General features: G+C 48.3%; 1 protein-coding gene and 1 long non-coding RNA gene across 3 annotated transcripts; one reads left to right on the top strand and one right to left on the bottom strand.

Moving 5' to 3' along the window:
• Nucleotides 1–13,248: 13,248 nt before the first annotated feature.
• Nucleotides 13,249–16,425, bottom strand: LOC124009274. Of its 2 annotated transcripts, none has more exons than XR_006834267.1 (4): nt 16,172–16,425; nt 14,802–14,998; nt 14,309–14,523; nt 13,249–13,534 (listed from the first exon to the last, which is right to left on the bottom strand). It is a non-coding gene; the product is annotated as an uncharacterized LOC124009274 (long non-coding RNA). The 2 variants fall into 2 exon arrangements; XR_006834268.1 differs by having other exon boundaries at nt 14,802–14,968.
• Nucleotides 16,426–19,185: 2,760 nt separating this feature from the next.
• LOC124009593 (glutamine synthetase) lies at nt 19,186–22,550 on the top strand. Its single transcript, XM_046321531.1, has 7 exons — nt 19,186–19,308; nt 20,032–20,216; nt 20,363–20,524; nt 20,626–20,772; nt 20,883–21,010; nt 21,127–21,326; nt 21,530–22,550. The coding sequence occupies exons 2-7, from the start codon at nt 20,051–20,053 to the stop codon at nt 21,840–21,842; spliced, it is 1,116 nt and encodes a 371-aa protein (XP_046177487.1). The 5' UTR covers nt 19,186–19,308; nt 20,032–20,050; the 3' UTR covers nt 21,843–22,550.
• Nucleotides 22,551–23,166: the final 616 nt, after the last annotated feature.

Raw genomic sequence — 23,166 nt, 5'->3', positions numbered from 1 at the left:
GGGTGGGGATGGGTGCATGGGAGGGAGGAAGGGATGGGTGGGTGGGAGGGATGGGTGGCGGGGTGCATGGGAGGGAGGAAGGGATGGGTGGGTGGTAGGGATGGGTGGGCGGGTGCATGGGAGGGAGGAAGGGATGGGTGGGTGGTAGGGATGGGTGGCGGGTGCATGGGAGGAGGAAGGGATGGGTGGGTGGTAGGGATGGGTGGCGGGTGCATGGGAGGGAGGAAGGGATGGGTGGGTGGTAGGGATGGGTGGGCGGGTGCATGGGAGGGAGGAAGGGATGGGTGGGTGGTAGGGATGGGTGGGCGGGTGGGTGGGCGGGAGGGAGGAAGGGATGGGTGGGTGGTAGGGATGGGTGGGCGGGTGCATGGGAGGGAGGAAGGGATGGGTGGGTGGTAGGGATGGGTGGGCGGGTGCATGGGAGGGAGGAAGGGGGTGGGTGGGTGGTAGGGATGGGTGGGCGGGTGCATGGGAGGGAGGAAGGGATGGGTGGGTGGTAGGGATGGGTGGGCGGGTGCATGGGAGGGAGGAAGGGATGGGTGGGTGGTAGGGATGGGTGGGCGGGTGCATGGGAGGGAGGAAGGATGGGTGGGTGGTAGGGATGGGTGGGCGGGTGCATGGGAGGGAGGTAGGGATGGGTGGGTGGTAGGGATGGGTGGGCGGGTGCATGGGAGGGAGGAAGGGATGGGTGGGTGGTAGGGATGGGTGGGCGGGTGCATGGGAGGGAGGAAGGGATGGGTGGGTGGTAGGGATGGGTGGGCGGGTGCATGGGAGGGAGGAAGGATGGGTGGGTGGTAGGGATGGGTGGGCGGTGCATGGGAGGGAGGAAGGATGGGTGGGTGGTAGGGATGGGTGGGCGGGTGCATGGGAGGGAGGTAGGGATGGGTGGGTGGTAGGGATGGGTGGGCGGGTGCATGGGAGGGAGGAAGGGATGGGTGGGTGGTAGGGATGGGTGGGCGGGTGCATGGGAGGGAGGTAGGGATGGGTGGGTGGTAGGGATGGATGGGTGGCGGGTGCATGGGAGGGAGGAAGGGATGGGTGGGTGGTAGGGATGGGTGGGCGGGTGCATGGGAGGGAGGAAGGGATGGGTGGGTGGTAGGGATGGGTGGGCGGGTGCATGGGAGGGAGGAAGGGATGGGTGGGTGGTAGGGATGGGTGGGAGGGTGCATGGGAGGGAGGAAGGGATGGGTGGGTGGTAGGGATGGGTGGCGGGTGCATGGGAGGGAGGAAGGATGGGTGGGTGGTAGGGATGGGTGGGCATGGGAGGGGAGGAAGGGATGGGTGGGCGGGTGCATGGGAGGGAGGAAGGGATGGGTGGGTGGTAGGGATGGGTGGGCGGGTGCATGGGAGGGAGGAAGGGATGGGTGGGTGGTGCAGGGATGGGTGGGCGGGTGCATGGGAGGGAGGAGGTAGGGATGGGTGGGTGGTAGGGATGGGTGGGGGGCATGGGAGGGAGGGTGCATGGGAGGGTGGTAGGGATGGGTGGGCGGGTGCATGGGAGGGAGGATGGGTGGGTGGTAGGGATGGGTGGGCGGGTGCATGGGAGGGAGGAAGGGATGGGTGGGTGGTAGGGATGGGTGGGCGGGTGCATGGGAGGGAGGTGGGATGGGTGGGTGGTAGGGATGGGTGGGCGGGTGGGTGGGTGGTATGGGAGGGATGGAGGGAGGGGGATGGGTGGGGGTGCATGGGTGGGCGGGTGCATGGGTGGGCGGAAGGGATGGGAGGGTGGAGGGATGGGTGGGCGGGTGCATGGGAGGGAGGAAGGGATGGGTGGGCGGGTGCATGGGAGGGAGGAAGGGATGGGTGGGCGGTAGGGATGGGAGGGGTGGGATGGGTGGCGGAGGAGGCATGGGTGGGGAGGATGGGGATGGGTGGGCGGGTGGAGGAAGGATGGGTGGGGGTAGGGGATGGGTGGGCGGGTGCATGGGGGAGGAGGATGGGTGGGTGGTAGGGATGGGTGGGCGGGTGCATGGGAGGGAGGAAGGGATGGGTGGGTGGTAGGGATGGGTGGGCGGGTGCATGGGAGGAGGAAGGGATGGGTGGGTGGTAGGGATGGGTGGGCGGGTGCATGGGAGGAGGAAGGGATGGGTGGGTGGTATGGGAGGGAGGAAGGTGATGGGAGGGAGCGGGATGGGTGGGTGGTAGGGATGGGTGGGCATGGGGAGGGAGGTAGGGATGGGTGGGTGGTAGGGATGGGTGGGCGGGTGCATGGGAGGGAGGAAGGGATGGGTGGGCGGGTGCATGGGAGGGAGGGTGGGATGGGTGGGCGGGTGCATGGGAGGAGGGTAGGGATGGGTGGGCGGGTGCATGGGAGGAGGGGATGGGTGGGCGGGTGCATGGGAGGGAGGAAGGGATGGGTGGGCGGGTGCATGGGAGGGAGGAGGTGGGTGGGCGGGTGCATGGGAGGGAGGAAGGGATGGGTGGGCGGGTGCATGGGAGGGAGGAAGGGATGGGTGGGCGGGTGCATGGGAGGGAGGAAGGATGGGTGGGCGGGTGCATGGGAGGGAGGAAGGGATGGGTGGGCGGGTGCATGGGAGGGAGGAAGGGATGGGTGGGCGGGTGCATGGGAGGGAGGAAGGATGGGTGGGCGGGTGCATGGGAGGGAGGAAGGGATGGGTGGGCGGGTGCATGGGAGGGAGGAAGGGATGGGTGGGCGGGCGGGTGCATGGGAGGGAGGAAGGGATGGGTGGGCGGGTGCATGGGAGGAGGAAGGGATGGGTGGGCGGGTGCATGGGAGGGAGGAAGGGATGGGTGGGCGGGTGCATGGGAGGGATGGGTGGGCGGGTGCATGGGAGGAGGAAGGATGGGTGGGGGTGCATGGGAGGAGGAAGGATGGGTGGGCGGGTGCATGGGAGGGAGGAAGGGATGGGTGGGCGGGTGCATGGGAGGGAGGAAGGATGGGTGGGCGGGTGCATGGGAGGGAGGAAGGATGGGTGGGCGGGTGCATGGGAGGGAGGAAGGGATGGGTGGGGGTGCATGGGAGGGAGGAAGGGATGGGTGGGCGGGTGCATGGGAGGGAGGAAGGGATGGGTGGGCGGGTGCATGGGAGGGGATGGGTGGTAGGGATGGGTGGGCGGGTGCATGGGAGGGAGGAAGGGATGGGTGGGCGGGTGCATGGGAGGGAGGAAGGGATGGGTGGGCGGGTGCATGGGAGGGAGGAAGGGATGGGTGGGCGGGTGCATGGGAGGGAGGTAGGGATGGGTGGGCGGGTGCATGGGAGGGAGGAAGGGATGGGTGGGTGGGTATGGGATGGGTGGGCGGGTGCATGGGAGGGAGGAAGGGATGGGTGGGTGGGTAGGGTGGGTGGGCGGGTGCATGGGAGGGAGGAAGGGATGGGTGGGTGGTAGGGATGGGTGGGCGGGTGCATGGGAGGGAGGAAGGGATGGGTGGGTGGGTGCATGGGGGAGGAAGGAAGGGATGGGTGGGCGGGTGCATGGGAGGGAGGAAGGGATGGGTGGGCGGGTGCATGGGAGGGAGGAAGGGATGGGTGGGTGGTAGGGATGGGTGGGCGGGTGCATGGGAGGGAGGAATGGGATGGGTGGGTGGGGGTGCATGGGAGGGAGGAAGGGATGGGTGGGTGGTAGGGATGGGAGGGTGGGATGGGAGGGATGGGTGGGATGGATGGGTGGCGGGCGGGTGCATGGGAGGGAGGAAGGGATGGGTGGGTGGTAGGGATGGGTGGGCGGGTGCATGGGAGGGAGGAAGGGATGGGTGGGTGGGTATGGGATGGGTGGGCGGGTGCATGGGAGGGAGGGATGGGTGGGTGGGGAGGGATGGGTGGGGGGTGCATGGGATGGGTGGGCGGGGATGGGAGGGAGGAAGGGATGGGTGGGCGGGTGCATGGGAGGGAGGAAGGGATGGGTGGGGGTGCATGGGTGCATGGGAGGGAGGAAGGGATGGGTGGGCGGGTGCATGGGAGGGAGGAAGGGATGGGTGGGTGGGCGGGTGCATGGGAGGGAGGAAGGGATGGGTGGGCGGGTGGGTGCATGGGAGGGAGGAGGGATGGGTGGGTGGTAGGGATGGGTGGGCGGGTGCATGGGAGGGAGGAAGGGATGGGTGGGCGGTAGGGATGGGTGGGTGGGCGGGTGCATGGGAGGGAGGAAGGGATGGGTGGGTGCATGGGGGATGGGTGGGCGGGTGCATGGGAGGGAGGAAGGGATGGGTGGGCGGGTAGGGAGGGAGGAAGGGATGGGTGCATGGGAGGGAGGAGGGATGGGTGGGTGGTAGGGATGGGTGGGCGGGTGCATGGGAGGGAGGAAGGGATGGGTGGGCGGGTGCATGGGAGGGAGGAAGGGATGGGTGGGCGGGTGCATGGGAGGGAGGAGGGATGGGTGGGAGGGAGGTAGGGATGGGTGGGCGGGTGCATGGGAGGGAGGAAGGGATGGGTGGGCGGGTGCATGGGAGGGGGAGGAAGGGATGGGTGGGCGGGTGCATGGGAGGGAGGAAGGGATGGGTGGGGGATGGGTGCATGGGAGGGAGGAAGGGATGGGTGGGCGGGTGCATGGGAGGGAGGAAGGGATGGGTGGGCGGGTGCATGGGAGGGAGGAAGGGATGGGTGGGCGGGTGCATGGGAGGGAGGAAGGGATGGGTGGGCGGGTGCATGGGAGGGAGGAAGGGATGGGTGGGCGGGTGCATGGGAGGGAGGAAGGGATGGGTGGGCGGGTGCATGGGAGGGAGGAAGGGATGGGTGGGCGGGTGCATGGGAGGGAGGAAGGGATGGGTGGGCGGGTGCATGGGAGGGAGGAAGGGATGGGTGGGCGGGTGCATGGGAGGGAGGAAGGGATGGGTGGGCGGGTGCATGGGAGGGGGAGGAAGGGATGGGTGGGCGGGTGCATGGGAGGGAGGAAGGGATGGGTGGGCGGGTGCATGGGAGGGAGGAAGGGATGGGTGGGCGGGTGCATGGGAGGGAGGAAGGGATGGGTGGGCGGGTGCATGGGAGGGAGGAAGGGATGGGTGGGCGGGTGCATGGGAGGGGGATGGGTGGGCGGGTGCATGGGAGGGAGGAAGGGATGGGTGGGCGGGTGCATGGGAGGGAGGAAGGGATGGGTGGGCGGGTGCATGGGAGGGAGGAAGGGATGGGTGGGCAGGTGCATGGGAGGGAGGAAGGGATGGGTGGGCGGGTGCATGGGAGGGAGGAAGGGATGGGTGGGCGGGTGCATGGGAGGGAGGAAGGGATGGGTGGGCGGGTGCATGGGAGGGAGGAAGGGATGGGTGGGCGGGTGCATGGGAGGGAGGAAGGGATGGGTGGGCGGGTGCATGGGAGGGAGGAAGGGATGGGTGGGCGGGTGCATGGGAGGGAGGGATGGGATGGGTGGGCGGGTGCATGGGAGGGAGGAAGGGATGGGTGGGCGGGTGCATGGGAGGGAGGAAGGGATGGGTGGGCGGGTGCATGGGAGGGAGGAAGGGATGGGTGGGCGGGTGCATGGGAGGGAGGAAGGGATGGGTGGGCGGGTGCATGGGAGGGAGGAAGGGATGGGTGGGCGGGTGCATGGGAGGGAGGAAGGGATGGGTGGGCGGGTGCATGGGAGGGAGGAAGGGATGGGTGGGCGGGTGCATGGGAGGGAGGAAGGGATGGGTGGGCGGGTGCATGGGAGGGAGGAAGGGATGGGTGGGCGGGTGCATGGGAGGGAGGAAGGGATGGGTGGGCGGGTGCATGGGAGGGAGGAAGGGATGGGTGGGCGGGTGCATGGGAGGAGGAAGGGATGGGTGGGCGGGTGCATGGAGGGAGGAAGGGATGGGTGGGCAGGTGCATGGGAGGGAGGAAGGGATGGGTGGGCGGGTGCATGGGAGGGAGGAAGGGATGGGTGGGCGGGTGCATTGGAGGGAGGAAGGGATGGGTGGGGGGTGCATGGGAGGGAGGAAGGGATGGGTGGGCGGGTGCATGGGAGGGAGGAACGGATGGGTGGGCGGGTGCATGGGAGGGAGGAAGGGATGGGTGGGCGGGTGCATGGGAGGGAGGAAGGGATGGGTTGGCGGGTGGAATAAAGGACTGGGGATGTTGTATTGATGTCAATGTCTCTATATTCTCAAAATGTTAAAACTTACAAACAAAGATTTTCAGGGGAATTTACTTTAGACCAGGTATTCCCAAACTGGGGTACTGGGGGTAATGTCTTTGGGGGATACGCCAAATAAAAATGCAATTCACATTTTGATATTTTTATGACATTTTTTTTTCACATTTTCAAACAGTACATTTATACTTTCCAATGGGGCTATACATTTGAGTGAGGTTTTTTTCTCGCCTGAGTTTCTCTTTAATTGGAAGTCGGCAGGACCTCCTTCTCTTACACAGTGGGTTAAGGAAATGATGTCTGAGAGAAGTTTGAAGAAGTTTGGCCTGACGCGGTCCCCTTTCTTGGAACATGTAGAGAGCCTATCTTTCACATAGTTTAGCTCTCACATGCCAGTATAGGCAGTCATGGGACTCTCCAGAACTATTTTCAATATGCGGGACAAAATTGAGGCTATGATTAAGAAGTTGGAGCTCTTCTCTGTCTGCATTAACAAGAACCACATACAGGTCTTCCATTGTAAGAATTTTTGTGTGCAAATGGATGCAAGCTTACAGACAATGTCAAATGTGATATAGCGAAGCACCTGAGTGAGTTGGGTGCGCAATTACGCAGGTACATTCACGAAATGGATGACACAAACAACTGGATTCGTTATCCCTTTCATGCCCTGCCTCCAGTCCACTTACCAATATCTGAACAAGAGAGCCTAATCGAAATTGCAACAAGCGGTTCTGCAAAAATTTAATTTAATCAGAAGCCATTGCCAGATTTCTGGATTGGGCTGCGCTCAGAGTATCCTACCCTGGCAAATCACGCTGTTAAGGCACTGATGCCCTTTGCAACTACATACATATGTGAGAGTGGATTCACGGCCCTCACAAGTATCTAAAGATAGCTCAAATTCAAATGGGCCTACATGTGGAGAACAGCAAGGGAAAAAGGGCATTAAAAATGAACTAATATAATATAAACTGCTGTAATAAATAAGGAAAATTGGTACCACTTATCAACTTTCAGTTGCCTACCAGTCTGCCTCCAGAGATTTGATAACCAGATCCTGAGCAACAAAGAGGGAGTCGGGAGAAACCTATCTCATCTTCGGGATCTGTGAGATGAGGTTGGCACTGCACTGAAAATAATCCTCTACAATGACAGACACACAGACAGGGTAGCAAAATAATACTGGATATTAATAATAAGCTTGGCTCAGAAAAGGTTTTACGGTCTCAAGGGAGGCAGGCAGGCAGGCAGCAGGAGGCAAAGGATAAGGTGACAAAATGTTGGTTTTATTAAAGGCACAGTGCAGTCAAAATACATTCATATTGTACAAAAGCTGATAAATCTAACACTGTAAAATAGTGGAATTTGTTTTATCATTGTTATTTCCTGATAGTTGCTGGTTGAAAATACAATCTACACAGGACCTTATAATCAGCAGGTTTTACATGGGTGGAGTTTTGCTTGAGTTAATATAGACTAATAATGAAGAGGTTTCCAAACCTCTGTCAATAACAGGAAGTTTCAGTTTTCCCCTCCCCACTCAGGCCACTCCCAGACATTCCAAACATAATTATTGCGTGAGAAATACTTGAATGGAAAACTATTACAGTGTAATGGTCCTATGTGTCGCTGGTGTAGGGAGTCAGGCACAGGACAGCAGATATGAGTAATCAAAGTACTTTACTCAAAAAATACAAGTATACAAGGCAACAATGATAGCCCACAAACACAGACCAAATTACAATAAACAATCACTCACGAACACAACATGGGGAACAGAGGGTTAAATTATAAACAAGTCATTGACAAAGTAAAGCCAGGTGTGATAAGACAAAGACAGAACAAATGAAAAGTAGATCGGCGGTGGCTAGAAAGCCGGTGACATCGACCGCCGAACGTCGCCCGAACAAGGAGAGGGACCGACATACAGCATCCCACTGGGCACAGTCTGGTTGAATCAATGTTGTTTCAAAGTAATTTATCAATGTATTATCACGTTCAATCTGGATTTGCAAATAGTCACCAACCAGGACTGTTTTCATATCATTTCAACCAGCATTGCAAACATTAACATTAGAGTAAAACTTCAACTTAAATACAATGTTTTAACCTGACTAACAGGTTGTTAAATCAATTTAATTTACACATAATCATCAAAACTATATATACGTTGAAATTGCATTGACAATTCCACGTAGAATGATAAAAAAATCAAATGGAGAATCTAAGTGGAAATTACAACACAATTCAAGTCATGTGGTTATGTAAATATATTGAACATGCAACATCCAATCCACCTCCCATTTTCAAAATATTTTAGATGTTGACATTTTTGTATATTGTCATTGTTTAATCAACATCTGTTTTTCATCCTATATTAAATAGGTGGGTGGTTGAAATGATGTTGAATTTCATATTTGATTAGACATATTTTATTTGACCTTGTTTCAATGTTGATACTGAAATGGTATATTTGAATCAATGTCCTTAATTCAATGACATGCCATCAACCAAAATAAAGTGATCTATATCTATATTTTAGTCAAATCTGAAGCCACAGTCAACGATTCTGCCTAAAAAGTGACTCCTATTGGTATATGAGGAGAACATGTCTACCATTCAGATGCTTACCTCTATGTACCCTGCTTAGCTTTGGAAACAAGCTGTGTTCATTTCTACTGAGCTTTCATGTCAACACACAAAACAAGTGATCAGCTTTCATACTCATTTGCATACCTATGCTCTACCTTAACATTGAATAGTTAGAAGTTAACTTATTTTCCACAATCTATGTGAAAGTACATTCATAGTGAGGTTGGGTTTATGTAGGCTCCACTCAATGTAGTACATTGACATCTGATTTGCCCAAAAGCACACCATCATTTCAATGTGTAGATAAGTATGTAATCATTCATTCATGATTGATCTTTAGAAGTTCAAAAGTAGCCCTATAAATAGGATGCCAAATTCATTATATTAATAATAAACTTTTACCATTAGATATTGTCTTTATAAATATGTTATTCATAATATATGGATAAGACAAAGACACATTTATTGTCATGAATTCTGCATTCTATTTATAGGGCTAAGTTGCCATATGATGTTTTGTGATTTACATTGCATGAAGTGTTGCCACACTAGTGAAAAACAGGCCTTGTTTTTATTTTACCATTCTCATTTCCAGAAACAACCTGAGGAATAGTTACAGGGGAGAGAATAAGGTGACAGCCAGATTGGGAATTTAGCCAGGACACCAGGGTTAACACCACTACTCTTACACAAAGTGCCATGGGATCTTTGGTGACCACAGAGAGTCAGGACACCCATTCAATGTCCCATCTGAAAGTCAGCACCCTACACAGGGCAATGTCCCCAATCACTGCCGCGGGCTATTGGGATGTTGTTCTGACCAGAGGAAAGGGTGCCTCCTCCAACACCACTTCCAGCAGCATCTTATCTCCCATCCAGGGACTGACCAGGAACAACACCGCTTAGCATCAGAAGCAAGCCAGCAGTGAGATGCAGGGTGGTATGCTGCTTGTCAACCTGTTTGTGCCGTCGTCTGAGAGATGCACCCAATTGACATGATTGCCTTACTAGTATGGGTATCGTGTGATCATTAACACAGAGCACAACCAATGTCAAGCTAATCAAGCCATGTGGAGAAGACGACAATGGCTGAAGAGGTAAGACACAATCATTTTGTCAACTATGAATGCAAATGGTACTTAGTTTGATTGTTTGTTGGATTACTGCAATTTAGCTCTGGCTTATCATAAACGGTGACTTCAATTCCATTCGGATGTTTTCCTGTAGCTCTGGCAGAGTCTAGCAATAACGGACATCTGACATTTCTAGTGAAACTAGTGTAGATGGTAACTTGAGTGACACCTCCTCCGGTGTTACAAGTGATCAAACTAAAAGGTTGTTTGATAGTGATGCGATTGAGTGGTCTTCTGATAGTGTATGAAGCAGTTTCTTCTCAAACTGCAACAAAGAGTGGTATATGTGTGAAGCTGGCATCTTGGGTAAGTTTTTTTTATTGGTAATTCTCAGAGAGGGGCTTAATGTTCCAAAAGATGCATACACCTAGCCAGCAGATTTGACCCGCTTGTGTACAGCTGCATGAGGTTTGGACAGACTGCCTGTGTAGATTAAGACACTGCGGAGCTGGAGCAAGATATGTCAAGGGAAACCGTATCTCAATTTTAAAAAGCGTTGTACTCTGAATTGTCCCATTATTCCAACTCTTACACAAGAAGATTGAACAACTGCTAGTTAAGTAGCAGTCGTTCAATCACCTCTGGGTAACAGTTGGGACAATTCCAGGTACGAAGCATTTCTTATTGAGGGATATTTTCAGAGACATCTCACTAGGACTCTGCGATGTCTTAATCTACACAGGAAGTCTATCAGACCCTAGTGCAGCTGTAAGCAAGTGGGTAGGATCTGCTGGCTAGCATGCACCCAGAGAGTACAACCCTATTGAGAAATGTGGAATGTGGGGTAACTATCAGAGGAGGGACCAAGTCATTGTTTTACAAGTCACAAGTAAGTCTCAAGTCTTAGCACTCAAGTCCCAAGTCAAGTCTCAAGTCAAGACGGGCTCAAGTCAAGACGGGCAAGTCAAGTCTCAAGTCAAGACCGATAGGTATCAAGTCAATTCTCAAGTCCTAAACTTTGAGTTTCGAGTCCTAAACAAGTCATAATGTGCTCTTCACCAAATGTAATACCATTTCATACTTTTAACAAGAGTAATAGTTAGTATATTACAATTGACGCAAATAATGAATGCTTTAAAAAATATATTTATTACTTTCCAAATAAACTTTATATTTCCATGGAAATACATGGGTAGCCATAAGAAAGACCCCCCAATAGTGATCGACTATCGAGGATTGCTATGGGGCGATGTAGGCTTGTACACAATCATCCAACCTTAACACACACACACTAAGAGCTGATTGCGCTGCACACTTTTTTTTAAATAGCATAATTTTTTATATTTGGGCTTGGAGAGGGTATCAAGTCAGTTCAAGTCAAAAGGCTCAAATCCAAGTTAAGTCACAAGTCATTGGTGTTAAAGTCAAAGTCTAGTTGCAAGTCATCATATTTGTGACTCGAGTCTGACTCGAGGCCAAGTCATGTGACTCGAGTCCACACCTCTGGTAACTATCCATATTATGGTGTTGAGCAGAGTATAGTGAAGACGCTGAGCATTCAGGTTTCATTGAGGATTTGAACATCAATGTTGGTGTGCCTCTCCGAATCATCTAGCTGCCAACTTTGGCCTATTGTACGCAGCTTTAATCATTTACATTCTTTTGTTGTTTCCTTATTCACTGGAGAGGATAAGCCAGTCCCTATGGATGACTGGTGTCCTGAGTTGAATGTGCTCATAGTTGCAGGTATCAATCTAACAAATCGTCATCACCATGTCACAATCAAAGCTTTTCTTTGATGCACCAGTGCGAGCCATGCTAAAATGTATCAAATTCTATACTGGATATTTTGCATGTGAAAGATATCAGAGTAAAGGTTCTTGGAACTGAAGGATAGTGTTGCACTCTGAGAGGAGATAAATGATGGTTGGCCTGTGGCTGCATCTCCATTGATAGACACCAGCGTTTCTTGTATTTCAGGGTTGCCATTAGATTGTACTCATATGGTGGGCTTAGGTGTCATGAGGATGTTGATTTTCCTTCAACGAGGTCCAAAAACATGCAGACCATCTTTCTCTCAGAAAACAAAACTATCAGAGGCTCTGATCTCCTTTTGAGGCTTATTGCCAAAATAATTTGCCTGACAACCTCCGTCACTGGCAGAACTTGACCGATGGAAGGCCACTGAGTACAGGCAGTTTTTGCTCTACACGTGTCCAATGGTATTGAAGGATGTTGTTTTCAAAGAGGTCTATCACTATTATGTCCTGCAGTGTAGGCATGTCAATTTTGCTAGATTCAGATGACAGGAGGAGACATGGCCTTGATTATGCCAAACATTTGCTGATGCACTTTGTTGAGATGAGCAAGAGTGTCTATGGTGATACATTTACAATGTACGGTGCATTTGGAAAGTTTTCAGACCCCTTGACATTCCACATTTTGTTACATTACAGCCTTATTCTAAAATGTATTAAATAGTTTCCCCCCCAATCTACACACAGTACCCCATAATGACAAAGCAAAAACAGGCTTTTAGAATTTTTTTGTAAATGTATTATAAATAAAAAACTGAAATCACATTTACATAAGTATTCAGACCCTTTACTCAGTACTTTGTTGAAGCACATTTGGCAGTGATTACAGCCTCGAGTCTTCTTGAGTATGATGTCACAAGATTGGCAAACCTGTATTTGGGGAGTTTCTCCCATTCTTCTCTGCTGATCCCCTCAAGCTCTGTCAGGTTGGACAGGGAGCGTCACTAAACAGCTATTTTCAGGTCTCTCCAGAGATGTCATTCAAGGACATTCAGAGACTTGTCCCGAAGACACTCACGCGTTGTCTTGGCTGTGTGGTTAGGGTCGTTGTCCTGTTGGAAGGTGAACCTTGGCCCCAGTCTGAGAACCCGAGTGCTCTGGAGCAGGTTTATCAAGGATCTCTCTGTACTTTGCTCCGTTCATATATCCCTCGATCCTGACTCATCTTCCAGTCCCTGCCACTGAAAAACATTTCCACAGCATGATGCTGCCACCACGCATCACCGTAGGTACCATGTTTCCTCCAGATGTGGCACTCAGCAGTCAGGCCAAAGAGTAATAACAATAATGGTTTCCTCGGACCAGAGAATCTTGTTTCTTATAGTCTGAGAGTCATTTAGGTGACTTTTGGCAAACTCCAAGCAGGCTGTCATGTGCCTTTTACTGAGGAGTGTCTTCCGTCTGGTCACTCTACCATAAAGGCCTCATTGGTGGAGAGCTGCAGAGATGGTTGTTCTTCTGGAAGGTTCTCGCATCTCCACAGAGGAACTCTGGAGCTCTATAAGAGTGACCATCGGGTTTTTGGTCACCTCCCTGACCATGGCCCTTCTCTACAACCTTTTGGTTACTGGCCCTATCCTCTAACGACTATGCTACCTGCCACCCCAATAGAAGGAATTTGAACATACTTTTACTTTTGATACTTAAGTATATTTTAGTAATTACGTTTACTTTTCAAATTAAGTATTGTTTAAAACCAAATACTTTTACTCAAGTAGTATTTTAATGGGCGATTTCACTTTTATTTGATTCATTTTTTATTAAAGTATGTTTACTTTTACTCAAGTAGAACATTTGGGTACATTTTCCACCACTGGTTACCAAGGTCTGATCGTTTGAAGAAGCGGGCCACAATGCTGTTGATTTTGGTCTTCTGGAGGCGAAGGTGGTCTGTTCTGCAACTTGTCCACCTCTTGGTAGAACTACAGAGCTCCATGAGCATCATAGGCCTTCAGGTAACGCTTGAAGAAGTCCAGGTTGGTGGGACTTTTCATCTTCCCTAAATACCTTGGTCTCATGGTGTAACGGCGTTCGTCTGTTGAAAGAAGAAAGTCGGACCGAAATGCAGCGTGTTGGTTACTCATGACTTTAATGAAAGAATCGCGGTACATGAAATAACTGAAAGACGAAAACAACAAACGGAACGTGAAACGAATTACAGCCTATCTGGTGAAGACTACACAAAGACAGGAACAATCACCCACGAAATACAAAGCGAAACTATGGCTCCCTAAATACGGTTCCCAATCAGAGACAACGATAAGCACCTGACTCTGATTGAGAATCGCCTCAGGCAGCCAAGCCTAACAACACCCCTAATCAGCCGCGATCCCAAATAATACAAACCCCAATACGAAAACAACCATGTCACACCCTGGCCTGCCCAAACATATAACAAAAACACAAAATACAATGACCAAGGCGTGACACATGGATTATCTTTGGGCAAAACTGTGGTCCTTCTTAACCGGACTACTGGTGGATATCACCACTGGCTTCTCTAAAGGACACATTTTTACATTATGGTATGTTTCATTGACTTATCATTGAATCTGATAGGAAAGGTTTTAAAGTAATTTCTGTCATACCCTGTACTGGCTTCCAGTCACAGTGGAGACTATGAGTTTTACTGATCTCCTCCACAGCCATTTTGGGGTAATTCTAAGCCAAGGTGTGAAATGGAAGGTCGTACAGATCGGAGGAGAACATCCACAATTACAACTTTCTGTCGCATCCTTGCATTATTCGATACACCTTTTGTCCATAGAGTACTTCTAGTACAACCAAATGGCACTCATTATTTTCTTACTGGTATTCCTGTAGTGCAGGTGGATTAAGCCTTCCATCCTGACGTCCTCTAACGGCAGCAGGGCTCAGGTCTCCTCAGTGAGAGGCTCAGTACAGGCCTGCCAGTGAGCCAGAGCCTCCCTCGTCATTCTCACCTGCTGCTCTGGAGCAGTGGGAGCACTAGAGGGCGCTGTCACTCCACGACTCACTTTCCCAGTGACTTTAATTCTGAGTGAACTGAGATAAATCAACAGAGGAGTAAAACTACAGGACGATCTGGCATAGCTGTTTCCAAATTCCTCTATTCTAAAATTCAGATTAGAAGTTAGTTTGTCTTTATCCAGAAATGCATTGCAGAAAAAATGCAGAAAAACCTAGAAAGGGATAACCTTGTACTGACACTGAATACATGAGTTTGTAATCAAGGGGTGAGGAAAAAGTATAGGAAATACATGACTGTCCATGTTATCACTTTGCGGTCAAGCACATACTGCAGTCAAAGGTTTAACACCCACCTGGTATAATTCCAGCTTGGCCATGTACATCCAGGGCATCTTATTTCCAGAAGGGAGGTGGCAGATCGGAGTCCCCATACAGGCGTGAGGGGGGATTATGGGATCACTGCTCTTGCTGTCCAGCCTGGGCAGGCTCTCGGATGGGCAGGACTGGAAGGGGGCCAGTGCTGGACCCAAAGGTAACAGAACTCAACTTTCTGAGGAGAAGAGTACTGGTACTTATCTTTGAGCTCCCACTTCCTCCTCTTGCTTCTGCCCTCCATCTTGCTACTAGGCTAACCCCTGTACGCATCCCAAATGGAACCCTATTCAAAGTATTACTTTTGACCAAGGCCCATAGGTCTTTGGTCAAAGGTTGTGCACAATAAAGGGAGAAGGTGCCATTTGGGACGCAGGCCCCCCTGTGTTACCAGCAGGGATGCAACAAGTGGTCACGATGCTGGAGCCCTCCGTGAGGTGGACAGTCCTAATGACAGTGAGCAGGGCCTGGTAGCGGTTCTTCTGAGTCTCATCCTGCTGCCAGTCTATCTGGATCACTGCACTCTCACAGTGAACGTCACCCACTCCTCTCCTTCAGGTACACGAGACACCCACCCGCCCACCCATGCAGACATGCACGCACGCACACACAAAGGGCTACTCCCACATACATTTCAGTAACTTCTTATCTTAGGTTTATATTTTATTTTATCGCTTTGGTACTATTTTCACAAGTATGTGGTGAATTTTCAAAACTCTTAGTATAAAACACCAAACTGGTAACACTTGTAAGGCAGCCAGTTTTACATTCAAAACCGTTGAAATATAATAAGCACATTGATTTAATCACCAAAACACAAAATAATGATATCGTCTCAAATTGGTTATTTTACCAACTAATTATTCCAATAGCAAAAAATGTAAGATGCATGTTTAAAAAGTTCCCTTTGACTGTAGTATGCTACGGCACTGTAAATTACAGTACATTACACTGTTTTCACATTAGACAATACATTTTCACGACCCATTAAAACTGACTGAACATCACATTTCCATAGTTTGATCTCATGTGTGATCATTGAAGACATATTTCACAGTTTAAAGAAACGAAAGAAACAATGTTTAGCAGGAGCTAGTTTGCAACAAGCCCGTCTTGAACATTTGGCCTAAGGTTCTCATCAGAATCGTGGTAAATATTCTCATTGTTCATGCACCTGGGGAAATCCTTTTGAGTTTTGTACTAAGAGTTGTGAAAATGTACCACATACTTGTGAAAATTGCACTAAAGTGATTAATAACTGTATGAACACAAATGTATACTTTTCAAGGCCGTAAAAGATTGTGAAGTAGTTTCTAAAACCTAAATCATCTGAGACAATAAAAATACATACCATGAGTGCCTTTGACAAAAGAACAGAAGCGCCTCATCCCTCTCACACTGCCCAGGCATCTCTTCAGCAGACACTGGTCTGCAAATGTCCACTTCAGTTCATCTGACAAGGGAAAAACACAATGGACAGGTGAGAAGACAAAATACACTGAACAAAAATATAAATGCAACATGTAAAGTGTTGGACCAATACTTCATGAGCTGAAATAAAAGATCGCAGAAATTGTCCGTATGGAAAAAGCTTATTTCTCTCAAATGTTGTGCACAAATGTGTTTACATCCCTGTTGGTGAGCATTTCTCCTTTGCCAAGATAATCCATCCGCCTGACAGGAGTGGCATATCAAGAAGCTGAATAAACCACATGATCATTACACAGGTGCACCATGTGCTGGGGACAATAAAGAGGCCACTCTATAAATCTGCAGTTTTGTCACACAACACAATGCCACAATTGTTTCAAGATTTAAGGGAGTGTGCAATTGGCATACTGACTGAACGAATGTCCACCAGAGCTGTTGCCAGAGAATTTTATGTTAATTTCTCTACCATAAGCCGACTCCAACGTCGTTTTAGAGAATTTGGCAGTACGTCCAACCGGCCTCACAACCTCAGACCACGTGTAACCATGCCAGCCCAGGATCGCCACATCCGGCTTTACCTGTGGGATCGTGTAAGACCAGCCACCTGGACAGCTGATGAAACGTTGAGGAGTATTTCTGTCTGGATTAAAACCCCTTTGTGGGTAAAAACTCATTCTGATTGGCTGGGCCTGGCTCACCAGTGGGTGGGCCTATGCCCTCCCATGCCCATCCATGCCTGTGCCCCTTCCCAGTCATGTGGAATCCATAGATTAGGGCCTAATGAATATTCAATATTTTCTAACATTCTTTTAATCAGGAAAAAAGCACAATCTTGCAACGTGTCAAGATGACAACCTGTTCAACTTTCTACTCCAAACATATTTACTTTCAGCTTGTCATGACGAAAACTGCAGGAACTCTTTACACAAAAAGTAGTAGTGATACAGCTGTCTGTTTTGAAGTAAACAAACCGATACGATCTGTCATACCAAGAACCCACCTCTTCTCACATCCTGCAATGAATGACAGGCCACTCAGTAGCAAGTTGACTTATCAGCTTGAATGTGGGAATCTTGTTGATCATTTGATTGTTTTGTAAACCTAAATCAGTGTGAGTAAGTAATTGTCTTGTCAAAGATGCTTTGGTTACATGCATGGAACTTGAGGACACAAGTACCAATTGTTTTAGGAAAGAACACATAACGGAGTCTGACCAAACACCTAGGCCAAGATATACATGAGAAATAAGTGCATCCAAAATATACAGAATCAAAAATGGTAGCTACTGATTTAACTGAAGAAATGTGCGCATACTGGCAAATTCAAATGTATTGAAGATATTCAAAACATTGTCATCTTTGATAAGGTCCGCAAGTGCTTTATCACATTGTCTTCCCAAAAGTAGACCACAGAAAGTGAAAGACAATTTTCTTAAATTAAATGTTACATTTTCATTTGAAATTCAAATTGGATTTATCTAAGCTAGTACACAGAGAGTAAAAACGTGCATCAGTCATAGCTACACACCTGTTCTGTGTGTCATTTGAGATGTGTGTTGTCTTAAACTTACAAAAGGCACCCCTTTGGTCTGATCAATGACGTTCTGGTAAGATTAAGTAGTTAAGTAGTCCATATTAAATAGTCCATATAGAAATAAAAGTTAGGCCTATAGGAACACCATTAGTAATGTTTTTTCACAAGTTTTGCATTCTTGAAGTGATGTCATAAATGGCAAATGTTCCAAATGTATCATTGTTGGGTGAAATTGGAATGTCTTGACACCATCTCTCACTTTGTAGCCTCCTTTCCTCATGGAAAACCAATACCCCAAGGCCAAAGAAAATGTTTCTGCTACTCTACAGTGACCATGATATAGCCTACTTCAGAATAATACAGAAATGAAGGTCCTGTAGTAGTAGTTCATTAATATTTTTATTTTACCAGGCAAGTCAGTTAAGAACAAATTCTTATTTTCAATGACGGCCTGGGAACAGTGGGTTAACTGCCTGTTCAGGGGCAGAAGGACAGAAGGACAGATTTGTACCTTGTCAGCTCGGGGATTTGAACTTGCAATTACTAGTCCAACGCTCTAACCACTAGGCTACCCTGCCACCTCAATTTGACCAATGTTCCAGAAATTAGAAACATTTACATACAAATGCTAATGTAAATGATTTCTATAGCACACGAAGGCTCTTCATCAAATGTAATATTTTCTAAGCTGAGAAACTAGATACATGTAATTGGTATTCAGTTATTTGTAATTATAGGCCTTGACTATTAGTTTCTCAGTACATCAATAGCCTATTTGTACCACAGGGTGGCGTTGGGAATATAGTTCCTGTCAACTAGCTCATCATTTCTGCTGATATACTGACGTGAGGCTTTTTGAGGGAGTTTTATTTTCCCTGAGATGGAATTTAGGTGTATCTCCCATCTCAATTGGCCTTAAATATGTATATATTTCTAGCCATTGTAGTACTTTATGTAACCTGAAGTTTTCTGCTCTTTGTAATGGTGTAGGTACCTAAATAGCCTACACTGGTTATTGTATTTTTTTAAATATTTTCATCTTTATTTAGCCAAGAATAACATTCTTATTTTCAATGACGGCCTGGGAACAGTGGGTTAACTGCCTGTTCAGGGGCAGAACGACAGATTTATACCTTGTCAGCTCGGGGGTTTGAACTCGCAACCTTCAGGTTACTAGTCCAACGCTCTAAGCACTAGGCTACCCTGCCGCCCCCTGTACCGTACCGGATACATTGTATCAGTCACACAAAATGACACGCAATGATTTTTAACTATACTTAGAGGGCGTTGCGACTCGAACCCTGTCCAATGATCATGCCGTGTGTGCTGTCACTCACTTTGGAATAAACAAATCGTGTTTTTCTCTGACCAATCAAAGACTCCGAGCTCCAACTCTCTTGTTATAAATTGAACTGAAACAAGAAGTCGAAGCTAGAATGAGAGAACAACTATCGGGATATTTTTTGACATTATATTGGACTTGCCCGTCCTTTAAATTTTATTTAAAATTTATCGTATATCCAGGTAATTTCTATTTATTCCTTATGATATAGTATAACCTACCTGTTTTTACTTGATCTATTCTATTGTAGCCGAGTTATTTCCCCGTTCCAGAGAAGTACATGAAACCTTGTTTGGTCACTTTTTCCTGATATGGAAATGCTTATTTTTTTGTCAGATTAATTGAAGTTTGTGGTGTCTTTCCTAATGTATTGATATCCTCTCTATGATGTTGTGTTCGGTTCATTGTTCTGTAAATTATGAAGGAAATGTGCGATGTAATATTAGAATTGCAATAATGTGTAGCCATGACTACAGTGGGTGGTGTTTCAGCAATCTCCAGAAGACTCAAGAGGTAGTCAGTTTCATTGTGTCATAAAGGAGGAGGTTGATAAAATATTCTTGTTGGGAAATGTGTTAGTGCAACATGGATTATGGTGGTTCACAGCCTATCAATCTAGGAATGGTAATATGTGATCAATATGGCAGAAATGGACTTATCTTTGTCAGACTTGCTCTACGTGAAGTGGTGCCAACATCTGTTTTAGCTCTGACATGGATTTACACTAAAGAAAATGGCTATCTTCGCGTGCGTACTTTGATTCGTTTTGGAACAATGCACAACCCTGTCTCCGAACGCGCTGTTATGCAACATCATGTTTATTCAAACAAATCGATGCTGGTCAAGTAGGCGGCTGCTTTGATGTAGTCTCATCGTGCCTGTTGTCTTTTCGTCGTCATTCTTAGGTGTTTTATAACAAACAAGATGGCTATGTCCGCCAGCGCCGAACTAAGTAAGGCTGTTAAACAGCAGTACATGGAACTCCCTCAGGGAGACAAAGTCCAAGTCATGTATGTCTGGATCGATGGAACCGGAGAGGGACTCCGCTGCAAAACCAGAACGCTGGATTCGGAGCCCAAGAGCATCGAAGGTATGTAATAATTAGACCTGAAGGGCTTGCGTTTTTCTTTTTTGGTTGGCATTTTGAGTTCTGGGGGTTGTAGGCATAATTTATTTTGTAGCCTGCCTAGTTGTGACTGACATGCGTAAACTAAATAACTTGCTTTGATTCTATAGAACTGCCGGAATGGAACTTTGATGGCTCCAGCACCTACCAGTCTGAGGGCTCAAACAGTGATATGTATTTGATTCCTTCTGCAATGTTCAGAGATCCCTTCCGCAAAGACCCCAACAAATTGGTATTGTGTGAAGTGCTGAAGTACAACCACAAGCCTGCAGGTAACCTATAATTATTGGTGTGCCTCGGTCTTGTTAAGGATACTTTTTTAATTGATTTTTTTGTTGCTTTTTTTGCTAATATGGGTACATTTATTTAACAGAAACCAACCTTCGTTTGACTTGTAAGAAAGTCATGGACCTGGTTGAGAACCAGGTCCCTTGGTTTGGCATGGAGCAAGAGTACACAATCCTAGGCACTGATGGACACCCATTTGGCTGGCCCAACAACGGCTTCCCTGGCCCACAAGGTAAAAACCCATCATAGTGATCTTTGACTGACCTTATACAACTTGCTCTCCCAGCAGATGCATTAGTTTGTCAAATATCTGAATTGTTATCTAACTATGTTTCTCTGTAGGTCCCTATTATTGTGGAGTGGGATCTGACAAGGCCTATGGTAGAGATATTGTGGAAGCCCACTATAGAGCCTGTCTGTATGCTGGGGTCATGATCTGTGGCACCAATGCTGAAGTAATGCCTGCACAGGTAAGCTCCAATATTGTTTTAAAATTTGGCGTTTCTGTGATTGCATAGGATCCGCCAATAGAAAAGACTGACTCAAAAGACTGATGCACTCAAACACTTGTTTTGTCCATTTTTAGTGGGAGTTCCAGGTCGGTCCTTGTGAAGGCATCAACATGGGTGATCACCTCTGGGTGGCTCGCTTCATCCTCCACCGGGTGTGTGAGGACTTTGGCGTGGTGGCCTCATTTGACCCCAAGCCTATCCCTGGGAACTGGAATGGTGCTGGCTGCCACACCAATTTCAGCACCAAAGAGATGCGGGAGGAAGGCGGGTTAAAGTGAGTACTGGCTCATATCAAGATGCATTCATTCAAGGTTTAATGAGAAGTTGGCATGCATCGTTTGTTCACTTGCACTCAATCTATGTCTTTTGGATGTTGAATTAAGCCAGACTTACTTGAATGTTATCTAGGTAATGCAAATGGTGCTGACCCACCTGTCTACTTTTCTGTGTTTTAATTTAATGATCTTTCCTGCTCAGGGCCATTGAGGAGTCCATTGAGAGGCTGGGGAAGAGGCATAGCTACCACATCCGTGCCTACGACCCTAAAGGGGGGCTTGACAACGCCCGTCGCCTCACCGGCCACCATGAAACCTCCAACATCCACGAGTTCTCTGCTGGCGTAGCCAACCGTGGCGCCAGTATCCGCATCCCTCGCACCGTGGGCCAGGAGAAAAAGGGCTACTTTGAGGACCGCCGCCCGTCGGCCAACTGCGACCCCTATGCCGTGACGGAGGCTCTGATCCGCACCTGTTTGCTCAGCGAGGAGGGAGATGAACCTGTGGAATATTAGACCCAACTAGATCCTCTGGACTTAGTCCCCTTCCCCTCACCCTCATTTTTTTTTTTAAATGGCTGAAAAGTCAAACTAGTACTGTATTTGTCATTTTTATTTTCCACTGAAATGATTCTAACCTTGCATTTTTATGTAGCTGAAAGTTGGCTGGTCAACTTAACATGGAATTAAATCTGGTGTTAACATATGGGGGGGAGGGAAAGAGAATGTCTGACAGGGTATGGTCTTTCCCCTCTCGTGTTGGTTGTTTTCTAGTGGGGAGTATTTGTAACGTAACTGTTTAAGTCCTCATTTGGTCTCTTTCCCTGCAGTCTGTTGAACTGAAATGATCTGAAGCACATATTGACACTGAGGACTAGGGCTGGGTGGCATGTGTCATTTTCTTAATAAAACCTATGGCTAGTTTGTGTACTTCGTATGTTGACCTGCCTTTTAAACTAACTAGGAAGTGTATTTAAATGGCGATGTTTCTGTCAGATTTCACATTCCTAGATCATGTTGTCTGGTACATTCTTTAATGTCTGGCTCCAAACACTGTCTTTTGCATTCGGATCCGTCTTTCCAATTGTAGCGTTCCTGTAAGACTCATGAAGGAGTTTTATCCTTTTTGTCCTGATATACTGTTATGGCACCTGATTTGGTAAAAGCTGCATTTGCTGAACCTGGTTTTTGTTTTTTACATTTAAACCTTTATTTTACCACAAACTTGACTGTTTGATTCTTGTCTCAACCAGTTTATTGAAATGCCAGAATTTGGCATGTAGGACTAATGTGACGGTATAGGAGAACCAGGGCATTTCGGATGTAAAATACTAAGGTCATCCAAGTTCCTTTGAAATTCCTCTCATTGCATGAAATGCCCACTGAGCGCAAAACTAGAAGTCCCCTACACTGGCTGACTGAGGAAAGGGTCTCTGCTGGACACTATTGCAGTTAACACATTGAGAGAGAAACACTGTAGGGTATTATCTGGCATTGATGCCCAGGAACATGATCACAGTAATTGAATCCAGAATAGTCTTAATATTTCTGACGAGCACATGCACAAGGGAGACTTCAATTTTCAACCAAGATGAATCTGGGATCATAAGCTTAAATCTGGACTGTACCTGCCAGTGCTGATAATATCACACCTGGGAACAAGACTAAACTTCCAGTATAACCGGTCATACACGTGCACCTACTCTCACGCCCAAATGTGAGCATTGCCTGGCAAGTTAAGAACCCAGTGGCTGGCAGCTGCCTACTATTTTCTGTATGTTGACGCTGATATCTTTGGCATCCCATAAGAACATAGTTTCACAGACCATAGCTAATCATT

This window comes from Oncorhynchus gorbuscha, linkage group LG22, assembly GCF_021184085.1.
Source record: "Oncorhynchus gorbuscha isolate QuinsamMale2020 ecotype Even-year linkage group LG22, OgorEven_v1.0, whole genome shotgun sequence".
NCBI classification, from domain to species: domain Eukaryota; kingdom Metazoa; phylum Chordata; class Actinopteri; order Salmoniformes; family Salmonidae; genus Oncorhynchus; species Oncorhynchus gorbuscha.
This window is presented reverse-complemented; position numbering and strand designations above follow the sequence as displayed.

What these genes read in the sequence shown, in the direction of transcription:
- LOC124009593 (XM_046321531.1), top strand. Translation starts at nt 20,051, where the DNA reads ATGGCTATGTCCGCCAGCGCCGAACTAAGTAAGGCTGTTAAACAGCAG. An exon ending in CGGCTTCCCTGGCCCACAAG is followed by an intron (nt 20,773 to 20,882) that starts GTAAAAACCCAT and finishes GTTTCTCTGTAG; the next exon opens with GTCCCTATTATTGTGGAGTG. An exon ending in CGGGAGGAAGGCGGGTTAAA is followed by an intron (nt 21,327 to 21,529) that starts GTGAGTACTGGC and finishes TTTCCTGCTCAG; the next exon opens with GGCCATTGAGGAGTCCATTG.